The 12,956-nt window shown below is 33.5% G+C and overlaps 1 protein-coding gene across 3 annotated transcripts in view; it reads right to left on the bottom strand.

Annotated features, from left to right (window-relative positions):
• The window catches only part of RPS6KA3 (ribosomal protein S6 kinase A3), a 96,846-nt gene that overhangs the window by 28,544 nt on the left and 55,346 nt on the right, over positions 1–12,956 (bottom strand). For all 3 annotated transcript variants that reach the window (XM_068961955.1, XM_068961956.1, XM_068961957.1), the window contains 4 exons: positions 10,804–10,885; positions 3,567–3,647; positions 2,502–2,581; positions 1,796–1,902 (listed from right to left, as the gene is read on the bottom strand). In XM_068961955.1, coding sequence (XP_068818056.1) covers positions 1,796–1,902; positions 2,502–2,581; positions 3,567–3,647; positions 10,804–10,885 — 350 coding nt within the window. The remainder of the gene's footprint in view (positions 1–1,795; positions 1,903–2,501; positions 2,582–3,566; positions 3,648–10,803; positions 10,886–12,956) is intronic.

The following is a 12,956-nucleotide window of genomic DNA, read 5'->3' as shown; positions in this document are numbered from 1 at the left end:
CCAAAAAAATCACACGGATCTCAATGAAGTTATGAGCCATGCCATGAAGGGCCACCCAGGACAGACAGGTCATGGTAGAGAGTTCTGACAAAACGTGGTCCACTGGAGAGGGAATGGCAAACCACTCCAGTATTCTTGCCTCAAGAATCATGGACAGTATGAAAAGGCAATATGACACTGAAAGGTCAGCGCCCAGGTCAGTGGGTGTCCAACATACTATGGAGGAAGCAGAAAAATAGCTCCAGAAAGAATGAAGAGGTCAGGGCAAAGTGCAAACAATGCTCAGTCGTGATGTGCCAGGTGGTGAAAGTAGTCTGATGCTGTAAAGAACAATACTGCATAGGAAACTGGAATGTTAGGTCCAAGAATCTAGGTAAATTGGATGTGGTCAAGCAGGAGATGGCAAGAGTGAACATCGACATATTAGGAATCAGTGAACTAAAAGGGATAGCAGTGGGTGATTTTAATTCAGATGACCATTGTATCTACTACTGTGGGCAAGAATCCCTTAGCAGAAATGGAGTAGCCCTCATAGTCAGTAAAAGTCTGAAATGCAGTACTTGGGTGCAGTATCAAAAATGACAGAATGATCTTGGTTTGTCTCTGAGGCAAACCATTCAACAACACAGTAACACAAGTCTATGCCTCAATCTAATGACAAAAAAGCTAATGGTTCTATGAAGACTTGCAAGACCTTCTAGAACTAACACGCTAAAAAGATGTCTTTTTCTTCATAGGAACTTGCCTCCAAGTCCATCCACACTACTGCAAATGGCAAAATTTTGGTTTTTTTTTTATGGCTGAGAAATACACACATCTTTTTTATCCATTCATCTACTGGTGGACGGTTAGGTTTCTTCCGTATCTTAGCAAGTGTAAATAATGCTGCCATGAACGCTGGAGTATGTGGACTACATCTCAATAAAACTATTTTTAAAAATTCTTGATAGAACAAGGTTCTTGTTTATATCCTTTTAAAAAAAGGATGAAAAAAACCCTTTCTTGCTCAAAGTGGTAGACAGTAAACACTGACAAATTAAAGCACAGAACTGTGTGCAATTTTTAAATATTAGTTTCTTGGTAACCACTACTATAAAAGTAATGTAAAATTTGCTCAACTCACACGAAAAATTTGAAATCACGTGGAGAAGAAAATTTTCAATAAATGGTCTTTGGAGGAAACAATTAGCTCCATGCCATCCCTCATACCAAAATTTTTCTAGATGGAGTTAAAAGTAAAAAAAAAAAAAAAAGAAATCGTGAAATTAGAAGAAAAAAAATCTGATCATGAATTTAGTCAAGTTAGAGAATTATGGCTCCTAAGAATAGAAGCCATAGAAGAGATCTCAAAAGATCGGTAGGCCTGAGAAAAAAAATACTTGTACAGGTTAAAATACTATAAAATTTTAAAATAAACTAGAAAAGCATATCTATAATATATATCAAATGGTAAAATCTTAGCTTATAAAGAATGGTCTCTTACAAATCAATGAGAAAAACATAATCCTCCAAAGGAAAAACTAGCAAAGGCAATGAACAGAAAAATCACACAAAAAGACAAACTGCCAATAAATCTATGAGCATAGATTTGAATGTAAATGAAAACAAGGTAACGTGAACAGATATTTTGATTAACAGAAATTTAAAAGTATAAGAATACAGAGGGTTAGCAGAAATGTGAAGCACAGGCACTGTAACTCAATGTTTGTGGTAGTTCTATCAAATAACATTATTTTGTTTTACCGCTTAAATAATTACATTACATTGTATTAAACTTAGCAGCATGATTCCTTACTTTTCTGGTTTTAAGTCTCTATAGATTATTCCCAGGCTGTGTAGATGGTCTAAAGCAAGTGCAAGTTCGGCCAAGTAGAATTTGACATCTTCTTCTGTGAACATCACCTAAAATAAAATAATAATTTTTCTGTCTTTATTTTCTTTTGGTGTTTGCTATTTTTATTTAAAGTTCCACTCTACAGTTTAAATATTAAAAGTTATAAATATGCTAATTAGATTTAGTTTCCTGTACAATTCACTTATGGAAGATATTTGCAAAGATGATTACATCAGCCAATTAATGACTTACTAAATGCTAAATATGCATTGTGCGGGAAATAATTTTACATTTTGTTAAATAACAACTATATTCAGTTTGTGCCACTGTTGCCCCACCATAATAAAATCTTAGAAATGAAAAATGATCTTTACAATGCATGCTGAATTTCCACTACTGATTGTTCAAGGATATTTGTTGATATATTATTGCTTCTGAAAAACCTAAAACTGAAAGAAGCAGGACAAAAGACAGTTTATCAATTTAAAAATCTACCTTCAGAATAAATTCAAAAGTTAGGAAAATAACTCTTTTTGGTTCTGATTCTTCAATGTAAGAATCGTGTGCCACTTGAGAAAATATGATAAGCATAATATTGAAACATAACAAAGCTTTACTTAAAACAGGATGCATATAAATAGATTTAAAATAGAGATTAATTATATACCTCTTTGGATAAGCGTGTAAACAAATCTCCTCCCCTGAGAAAGTCCAATATAAGATACAACTTCCCTTCAGTTTGAAAAGCTGAAAGAAGAAATAAAAATTTCCATTTAACTCATAGTTTAATTTTGGGGGCTTACATTAGGTCAACTCATTCACAAATAAATACTATTTTAGCAATTAATGACTATATCATCAGTTCAGTTCAGTTCAGTCGCTCAGTCGTGTCCGACTCTTTGCGACCCTATGAATTGCAGCACGCCAGGCCTCCCTGTCCATCACCAACTCCCGGAGTTCACTCAAACTCATGTCCATTGAGTCGGTGATGCCATCCAGCCATCTCATCCTCTGTCGTCCCCTTGTCCTCCTGCCCCCATCCCTCCCACCATCAGGGTCTTTTCCAATGAGTCAACTCTTCACATGAGGTAGCCAAAATATTGGAGTTTTGATCTAAACTAATTTTTATTTACAAGTTAATCACCAATTCCTCTTAGTTTTCATGTAGAAATGTTAAATGCAGTGTTTCTTATTATGGAACCACTAGAACATTTGTTAGATTTTATTCAGGCAATAGTCTCTCAAGAATACAATAGTTCTAAAACATGTGGTCAGTTAAGAAAAATTCCTAACAGAAAAGACTTACTTAACCATGAAACAAAATACAAAAACCATGTCACTTAACTACAAAAAAAAATGTGGACTGGTTAGCTTTAATTACACATCATAAGAATATCAGGATGTCTATATTAGGGATTTTTCTTGCTTTTAAGTTAGGCTAAAATATTGGCACATTATTATTATTATAATTTTTTAATGATTATTATTACCCATTCCTATGGCTATTACTCAGAAACTATAATGTTTAAAAGAAACATGAAACTAAATGCAATAAAATCTTTTAAAATTTATCTAAGAAGTATTGGTTCAATTTCCATGACTTACTATATGTATCTACTAGACATATATGAATATATACAAGTAAATTTTATATACATTTGTATATCTGCATGCAATCAGGGAATGGGAGAATGAGGTAAAAGGATGAAGTAGGAGGTTGTTCATAACTTACCATAATGCAACTTGACAATAAAAGGATGGTTAACTTCTACCAAGATATCACGCTCCATTTTTGTCCGAACACGGTCTCGAACTATAAAATATTGTACATATGGCTATACTGCAATAGCTTCCAGAGACAATCTTTGAAATAAAATCTCTTTGGTGACTACATTAAATAAAATTTTGCTTATATGTATAAAAGTATGAATTCACATAGAAATAAAATTATTATCTATAAATAAAACTATTCATTACTCTTAAATTTTCAACATTAACTAATTTTTTAACTAAATTGTATTACCAGAATAAATTGGATATAAAAATATGAAATAGATTTAAGCACCCCTCCCTACCAACCATATCAACTCAATTCAACAAACACTCATTAAGCATCTAAAATATGTGGCAGACAAGGTGAAGGACGGATATACCCCAAAAGGTATATTTTGAGGGAGGCAGGAGAGTAGAGATACTGAGAGGAGATACTATGGTGCAGCTAAAAGAGTAAAGATTTTTGGAATTAGAAAAACCTGGATACTGATCTGTATAATCTAGAGCAAGCTACTTAAACTCTCTGTGCCTCTATTACCTTTCATCTATAAAATGGGGATAACACCACTGTATCTTTGGGGGCTGTGTGACCATTGTGAGATAAGGTTTGTATATCCCAGAGCCTGATATAAGAGATATTCAATTATAGCACCATGTATATGATAAAGTTATAGTACCATGAATATGATAAAGCAATAAAATGATGTATTACCACCAGGAATAAGTACAAGAATTCAGAAAAGAGAAAGATGAGTTTTACTTGCACAGGAAGGCTAGAGTGAAGAAGTGTTTAGGACTCTCTCAGTAGAATTTAGACGGGCAAGAAGGATTGGACACAGAGAAGAAAAGTCCAGGTATAGAGTGCCAGTGCAAGCAAGGACATGGAGGCATGCATGATGCACAAGAAGGAATCTAATCAGTGTTGAAACTGGTGCGGGGTGGGGGTTGGTGGGGGTGAGGCGGGGGGGAGGAAGGGGAATGTAGGGGAGGATGTGAAGTAGGGAGGATTCAGATTCCTGACAATTTGGAATGCCAGGATGAATTTACGTTTGACTCTGTATGTGGGCAAAGATCTCTTTTACCAACAAAACATTTCCTGAGCAAACTCTGTGTGCCAGGCACTGTGAGATACAAATAAAATAATCTTCAAGAAGCTCATAATCTGGTGGGAATGAGACAAGTAAACTGATGATTAATCATCTGATAAGTACTCTGTTGGTAGCTGAATGGATTTAAGAGTTGAAAATGATCATTCATTAAAGTGTTTTTTTCTCTTGTGCAATAAGGACAAATCACACATAACTTCTATTTTTCAGGCCAAAGAGCTGCATGGTTATGCCAAAGATTAAATAGAAAGAATGGGAGAGTCTTTTGGGGGTGCAGGGGTGGGAACAGAGAGTTGGTTTCCTTGTCAATTAAAGGTGACTACTGATATTTAAAACTCAGATATAAGCCCTCTGGAAAAAATAAACAAAACTTAAAAAAAAAATCCTACATTTGCCATTCTACCAGTTTTCTACCTCCAAATGGGAGATTTTGGTGCCAGTGACTGAAAATATGCAAAACTGGAAAAGGAATCAATTGCTTTGTTATCAATACAGCTTTTTTACCTGACTTGCTTTGTTGATATATCAAATTCAGTTATCAATCTCTGATTTTGTTATTTTGTCCTATCACTACTACTCTGGTGCCTCATGTCCAACAGGCCCTTTCTACTATTTGTGTGAATGAGGTTCATCACCTAGGTCTGCTGACAAGTCTGTTCTACTCTAGCCCAAAACTGCCCTTTTTCCATTACTACCCATACAATCTTGGATTATGTTCTGGTTACTTTAAAGCTAGATTCCAAATTTCTATCTCTTTCAGTAATTATACAAAGCTTATTATTTAAAAATCACTCCTCTGCTCAGTAAGCAGCAAAAATACCTATCATTATATTTACTGTATATCACTCTTCTATTATTCTACTGCTATAAAAAAATTACTTGGGAGTTAAGAGCTATAGTTTAGTGGCCATGCTAATAACTAGATGAGTTACCCTGGTAAAACCCTTTGTTCAGGGACTTTCTGCCTCCTTCTGTATAAAGTAAGAGGCTAGAACCAGGGTTTTCTTTCTATTATGATTATCTTGTCAGATAGTTTCCTTATAAGCAACATTGATGAGACCTTGTTTAGTTCAAAATGAACAGTAAGATTCACTCACTAAAGAATTCCTTCCTTTTGTTGGAGACAGGTCTGTACAATAGTTCCAATCTGGTTTCTTTTATGTATATAAAGACCTAGTGACAAATATAAATCATCCTACCATCAAGAATTTTGATCAGGATATTAGTGGTTCAGAAGAACCACTAATTTTATATTGGTTAAACTCTAAATCCTGAAATAGAAGTTGTTAATACTGACTCATGTTGGCAAAGCAACTACATTCATCTGGAATAATTTGTATTACATACTAGTTATTAGATTTTAAACTCAACTTGAACATGAGAACAAATAAGAAGAAATGCTGTTTGTGTGTCTAGAATTCCATATTAAACAAATGCTTTAAGCAATAGTTTACAAAACCTTTTAGGCCCACAGATTATTAGGACAAGAGTCCCTATAAACTCAACCTAACACTTTTGACTTCTTTTTGACCCCATTCATTGTATTAACAGAAACTTCAAAATGGAAAGAGACTTCTAATTAAACATTAATGTTTTACTTTCTACTTTCTTTTAAAAATCCTAATGGAATTAGAATAATGGGAAAATTACACACAAACTCACAAGGACAAAAAAGAGAAGAAGCAGTAGCAGAAAGTGACTGAGTGGTAACTCACACAGCAGATCAGAGAAAGCTAAACTCTAAGCTTAAGGAAAAGAAGCCAATGAGAATTCAGAAAATTCCTGCCACAAAATCCCTTCCAATCAGCTTTTTGGTACCTCACTCTTAAATGAGGAAAAGATAGCAAAGAATTCCTAAGAATTTAAGAAAAGACTCTAAACATGAAAAAGAGCTACCAAAAAAAAAAAAAATATATATATATAGATCCTGATTCAAACAAACTGTAGGGAAAAAAAATGAATTCTAACAATAGGGACAACTGGAAATCTGAAGAGTTATCAGACATCTGTACAGTAAGTTTTTTTCAGATATAATCACAGAATTATATTATTTCTTTAAAGAGTCTTGATCTTCTTGAGATATACACCAAAACATTTATGCAAGAAATTATACAATGTCTGAAAATTGATTCAAATATCAAAACAGGGGAAGGGGAAGAACACAGATAAAAAAGATTGATCATAAGTTGAGAAATACTGAAGGAAAGAGAAGAGTATATGGGGGTTCTATATTTTTCTATAGATGTTTGACACTCTCCATAATAAAAAGTTTTTAAAAATGAAATAATTAGAGAACAAGGAAAAATCTAGGAAGTTAAAAATAATAGTAAAAACAAAAAGTCATTAGAGGGTTGGAAGATAGTTGATAACATTTCCTAGAAAACAGGAAAAAAATAAAAATTAATCAACAAACCCAGAGGTTCAACATATCCAAAGAGTAGCAGTTGTAAAATGGAGAAGAAATGACAAAATACTTTCCCAGAACTGAAGAAACGAGTTTCTGGATTGAAAGAGACAACCCCATTTCTGGTACAATGAATTTTAAAAATCCACACTAAAGAAATACCATTATATGAATTTCAGAACACCAGGGATAAAGAGTAGATTGATTATAAAGACTTCCAAAGAGGAAAAGCAGCTTACACACAAAAGACCAGGAACCAGAATGGCAATAAATTTCATAACTGCAACACAGGAAACTGGAAGACAATAGAAACAATGTCTCCAAATTTCTGAGGGAAAATTATTTTTGATCTAGAATTTTTACATCTAGTCAAATTATAAATTAAGTGAGGGGATAGAATAAAGGCATTGTCAGACATGTAAAGTTACAAAAAATTTACTGTCCAACCTTTCTGAAGTCCCTCCTAGAAGATGTATTCCACCAAAACTATAAAGCAAACTCAGAAAAAGGTAGACACAGAATTTAGGAAAGGAGATCTAATCAGCAAAGATGTGAAGGATATGTGACTTCAGTATACTATCTGGCTCTGCAAGGAACAGCTTTTATAAAGCATCATAGAAATATTACTAGGAGGACATGAAAAGGGAAATTTTGTATAGATGGTAGTATAAAAGAACTAAATCCAAAACTTCCATGGTAGAAGTCAAAAGATTATGTCCCCTAATGAAAACGGGCAAAGAATTACAATATAAGAATACTGAATGTAGAGGTAAAAGGCATAAGTAGCAGCTAAAGAGATTGAAGTCATTGTCTCTGAGGGTCAAGAATTGGGATAGGGAGGAGGATAGGAAAAGCACTGACATTTTTACAAGACTCTATATGCAGATTACTTTGAGAAAAACAAAAATTAAAGAACACACCAGCAACCTACAATTCCAATATGTCAAGTATCTTCACTTTTCTATGGTCTCTTCTATAGCTTATATCTTTATACTTTAGGTAGACAAATTTGTTATAATGTTCACTTGCAAATTTTTATTACATTCATTTTTATGCTCACATTTGAAATAGTTCATTTAAGTAATATTCTATTAAGTGGTATACCGTAATTTTCTAAATAGTTCTCTATTTTTCAATATTTATAAGATTTTAAATTCTTGATATTGTAAATACCGTTGCAATGAAAAAGTTGCAAGTGCACAAAATCTTCCTTTGAGATTATTTCCTCAGGTTACTTTAGCAGCAATAATGGCTTACTATACTTAATGCAAAACAGCTTTCTAATTTATGTTGCCATCGTATGAAAAAACTCATTATTTTACATGCATTTATCAGAAAACTGAGACATCTTTCCAAATATGGTTTATTTTCTCCCCTTATAGAAGATGTATTCTAAAACCCTGTAGGTGGAGGTTGTAATGTTATTTCTTAGGAACTCCTAACTCAATCATTCCTTTTACATTTATTAGTTGGAATTCTACTGTAAGAAAGAGCTTTCCATTGTTCTCCATGAATTATTTTATGGATTAACCCATGGATTCTTTATTCAGTGGGTTGTAATCGATCACTATCATTAATTACTGCAATGTTTAAACTGTTCTAGATTTGGCCAGTAGGAGTCTTTTAATAAATTCCTTATATATTACTATTTTGTAATATCTGAGGCAAATAATCTCCTGATTTCCTATTTATACTATTTTCATTACATGAAGGGCCAAAAATTTTTGTATTGTCAATCTGCTAATAATTTGTGATTTGCTCAACATTTCTTTACAAGTTTCCTAGGATGTGTTAAATTGTAAAATTCAGTTAGATTGTTGTTTACTATGGTATATGGTTTAAGAGAAGACTAACTTTTTTCCAGGCTGTTCAGAAGTATTTCAAGCAAAATTTATAAAATCAATATTAAATTTTCATTTTCTGGACATATGCTTTTTCATAAGCACAGCAAATACTCAATATTTTTGTAACACATATATTAAACTTTAATATATACTACTTTTGTACTGTTTTGTCCCACTGGTTTATATACCTATATTATTTCCCCTCCAAATTACATTGAATTATTATTGCTTTAATAAGCTTTAAGCCTGATAAAGTTTGTTCCTTTCTTATTCTTCTTTTTTAGAATACTCTTCGAGGCATATGTTTTCAAGTGAAATTCTGAATATTTCAAGGAAAATGCAACAGGAATCTTGAGGATATGGAGCTAACTAGATGACTAGAGGAATACTGAGAATCTTATTAATTAGCCTTCTCTAAAAGGAATTGGGCATGTTTTTCCTTTCCTAATATCTTTGAGGTTTCTCAGAGTTTCATTGTTTCCTTTACATATATTATGCACAACACAAGTGCTGTTATATACATGAAAACAAACTACTTCTGTTGCTTCTGTAAATGAACTCTCTTAAATAAGCTGGAGAAGACTCCTGAGAGTCCCCTGAACAGCAAGGAAGTCAAACAAGTCAATCTTAAAGGAAATCAACCCCGAATACTCATTGGAAGGACTGGTGCTGAAGCTGAAGCTCCAGTATTTTGGTCACCTGATGCAAACAGCCAACTCACTGGAAAAGTCCCTGATGCTGGGAAAGATTGAGGGCAGAAGGAGAAGAGGACGTCATAGGATGAGATGGCTGGATGGCATCACCAATGCAATGGACATGAACTTGAGCAAACTTCGGGAGATGGTAAGTAACAGGGAGGCTGGCATGCTGCAGTCCATGGGGTCAGAAACAACTGGATGACCGAACAACAAATGCAGCTTTATAACATGGGATTCCTGAGTATGAAGTTATAAAAAATAGTGACACAGAGTAGGACACTAAGGATATAATTTTAATGCCCTGGTCCCTGCAAGAATCAACTAAGTAGTAGGCCAGGAAGTAGAGACTAGATAGGAAAGAAAATACATTCAGGAAGGAGCAAAAGAACAGAAGCAATGGATGGTGTTTATAGAAGAAGGTGAAATTTCTTGAAACGATGGCAAAATCCAGCCTGAGTTACTAATTGGGAAGAATAACATCAGAAATAGTAACTGATCATCACAAATATTCCTTCCAGAATATTTTAAAACCTTTAGAAAATACAGGTAAAGTTGAAGAGGAAAAAGAGATGTTAGGAATCAACACATAAAACAATTAGAGGTTATGTGGTAAAAAACCAATACTACTTTTAAAAAGGAAGATTTAAGTATTTTGAAATCTAGGCACAATTTTTTTCTAAGAGACTGTTTACCTACAAGAACCAAATCTGACATTAGATTTTTTTTTTTTCAAAATCAGAGGCTTAGAATGAAAACTTATTTGCAGCCAGAAGTCAAAATGATAAAGTCCTTGGAATAAAAGCTATTGTGCATCATAAATAAATTAGTACATTTTAAAAATATTAAAATACTAACATGAACTGGTAAACATATCAAACCTAGTTTTAATATTCTAAACTTCTATTTGCCTAAAGCCCAAGAAAAATTTGCAATACTTCTTTCAAAACATGGCAACTCCCATTCTCACTAGTCATATGATTCCTAGTCTTGTAGGAAAAAATCCACTAAAATAAAGTCTAAATTTAAAGACAGTAGCAAGAACAGATTCAGAATTTAAGTAACTGGCTGAGAAATCATATGAGATCAATTGAGATTTTTCAGTCTGTTCATACTACACAACGCTACAAATTGCAGTAGCACTTACCTTTCAGTGTGGCCTTCTTCAGTACTTTCATGGCGTAAAGCTGTCTAGCATCAGAGCCTGAGATTTTTTTGACTAAGAAAACCTGTATTTAAATAAGAGAAAATAAGTTTTACAAAGTATCACAAACTATGCTATTGCTAAAATAAGACTCTTATTGTAATACAGCTTATTAGAAAGATTCTGATACATTAACTATTTTCCTTAAAATCTATCAATTATAAACACAATGAATTGTAAACAGTGGTTATAACTTTAGGTATCAATATAAGTGAACACATTTCTTACTATTATTTGCCAATTCCCTGAAGATCAAATAACATGTAAGACAAGGAAAAATCTTTAAAACTGTAGCAATCAAAGTCTAACATGTTTAAAGTATAATACAGGTGGTAACTACTCTGCTTTTAACAGAACAAAAATTCTGATTCCATAAAAATTGTTATACAGGAGTTCTTGTTAACCATAATCTTCTGCTGATTCAATTCTGTTGAATAGTCTTTTCTATATAAAAAAAGTCACAATTTCTCATTTACTGGGCAGAGCAATTTATTTTTATTTTTAAATTGAAGTATACTTGATTTACAATGTGTTAGTTTCTGGTGTACAGCAAAGTGATTCCATTTATATATTCATTCTTTTTCATTGTGGTTTACAACAGGATATTGGATATACTTCCCTGTGCTATACAGTAGGACTTTGTTATTTATCTATTTTATATATAGTAGTTTCTATCTGCTAATCCCAAACTCCTAATCTATCCCTCCCTTATCCTCTTTCCCCTTTGGTAACTATAACTTTGTTTTCTATGGCTGTGAGTCTATTTCTGTTTTGTAAATAAGGTCATCTGTATCATATTTTAGATTCCACATATACGTGATATCATAGGATATTTGTCTTTCTCTTTCTGACTTACTTCACTTAGTATGATCATCTCTAAGTCCATCCATGTTGCTGCAAATGGCATTTGTTTTATTCTTCTGTATGGCCAAATAATATTACATTGTATATACACACCACATCTTCTTTATCCATTCATCTACTGATGGACATTTAGGTTGCTTCCATGTCTTGGCTATGTAAATAATGCTGCTATGAACACTGGGGTACATGTATCTTTTCGAATCAGTTTTCTCTGGATGTATGTCCAGGAGTGAGATTGCTGGATCATATGGCAACTCTATTTTTCGTTTTTTTTAGGGAACATCCATAGTGGCTGTACCAGTTTACACTGCCACCAACAGTGTAGGAGGGTTACCTTTTTTCCCCACCCTGTCCAGCATTTACAACTTGTAGACTTTTTAATGACGGCCATTCTGACTGGTGTGAGGTGATATCTCACTGCAGTTTTGACTTGGGCAGAACAATTTGCAACACTTATACTGAAGAAGCCTACTCATAAATATTTAATGTAAGCTAAGTCAGAAACCTGCTTCCCCATCTTTTAAAAATCAAATATACACATATAACCTAAATATTAAGAATATAATTCCCAGGTATGTTACTGAGCTTCTTGATTTTCCAAATATTTCCAAAATTCAGTGTGAGATTTATGCAAAATGAATAAAGCCTGCTCTAAAAAACTCACGGTCATACTATAATATGGCTAATACAAAACTATCAATATACCCCTCTACTCATTTTGACCATGAGTTTCATGATCTTTTCCATCAAACTTTTAAACAGACTTGCTAAATGGACCTGAATTTCAACTTTTTTTCTTCTACCCATTCTTTACTAGCAGTGCTATTGAGCTGCCACAGATGCTAAGAAGAGACACAACTATAATCAAGGAATAATTCTAGGGTCAGATCTCAATTATCTGCATCAGCACACTAGACTATTAGCACAAAATCAAAAACTAATTCATTCAACTGATTCTAGTGCAAGGCAGAGTTCCTCACTTTGAGAAATTTTTTCAAAGACAATGGGCAATGACCTCACTGAAAAGTGCCACAATGTACACAGAAACCCTGATGCAGGGTATGCTTCTCTGCCCAAATCTTTCCCCTTGTCCCCCTTCACCATGGCCCCTGGTGAAACTTTCTTTTAGCCAGCTAGCAGTGAGCCAACTTGGGGAGAAAAAGTGTATTCTCAGTCAGGGTGGTTCCTAAGAAGGAATGATGTTCAAATATTAAAGGCAGTCAGAGATCATG

This window comes from Capricornis sumatraensis, chromosome X, assembly GCF_032405125.1.
Source record: "Capricornis sumatraensis isolate serow.1 chromosome X, serow.2, whole genome shotgun sequence".
NCBI classification, from domain to species: domain Eukaryota; kingdom Metazoa; phylum Chordata; class Mammalia; order Artiodactyla; family Bovidae; genus Capricornis; species Capricornis sumatraensis.
Note: the sequence above shows the minus strand (reverse complement) of the source record. Positions and strands in the feature narration are given on the sequence as shown.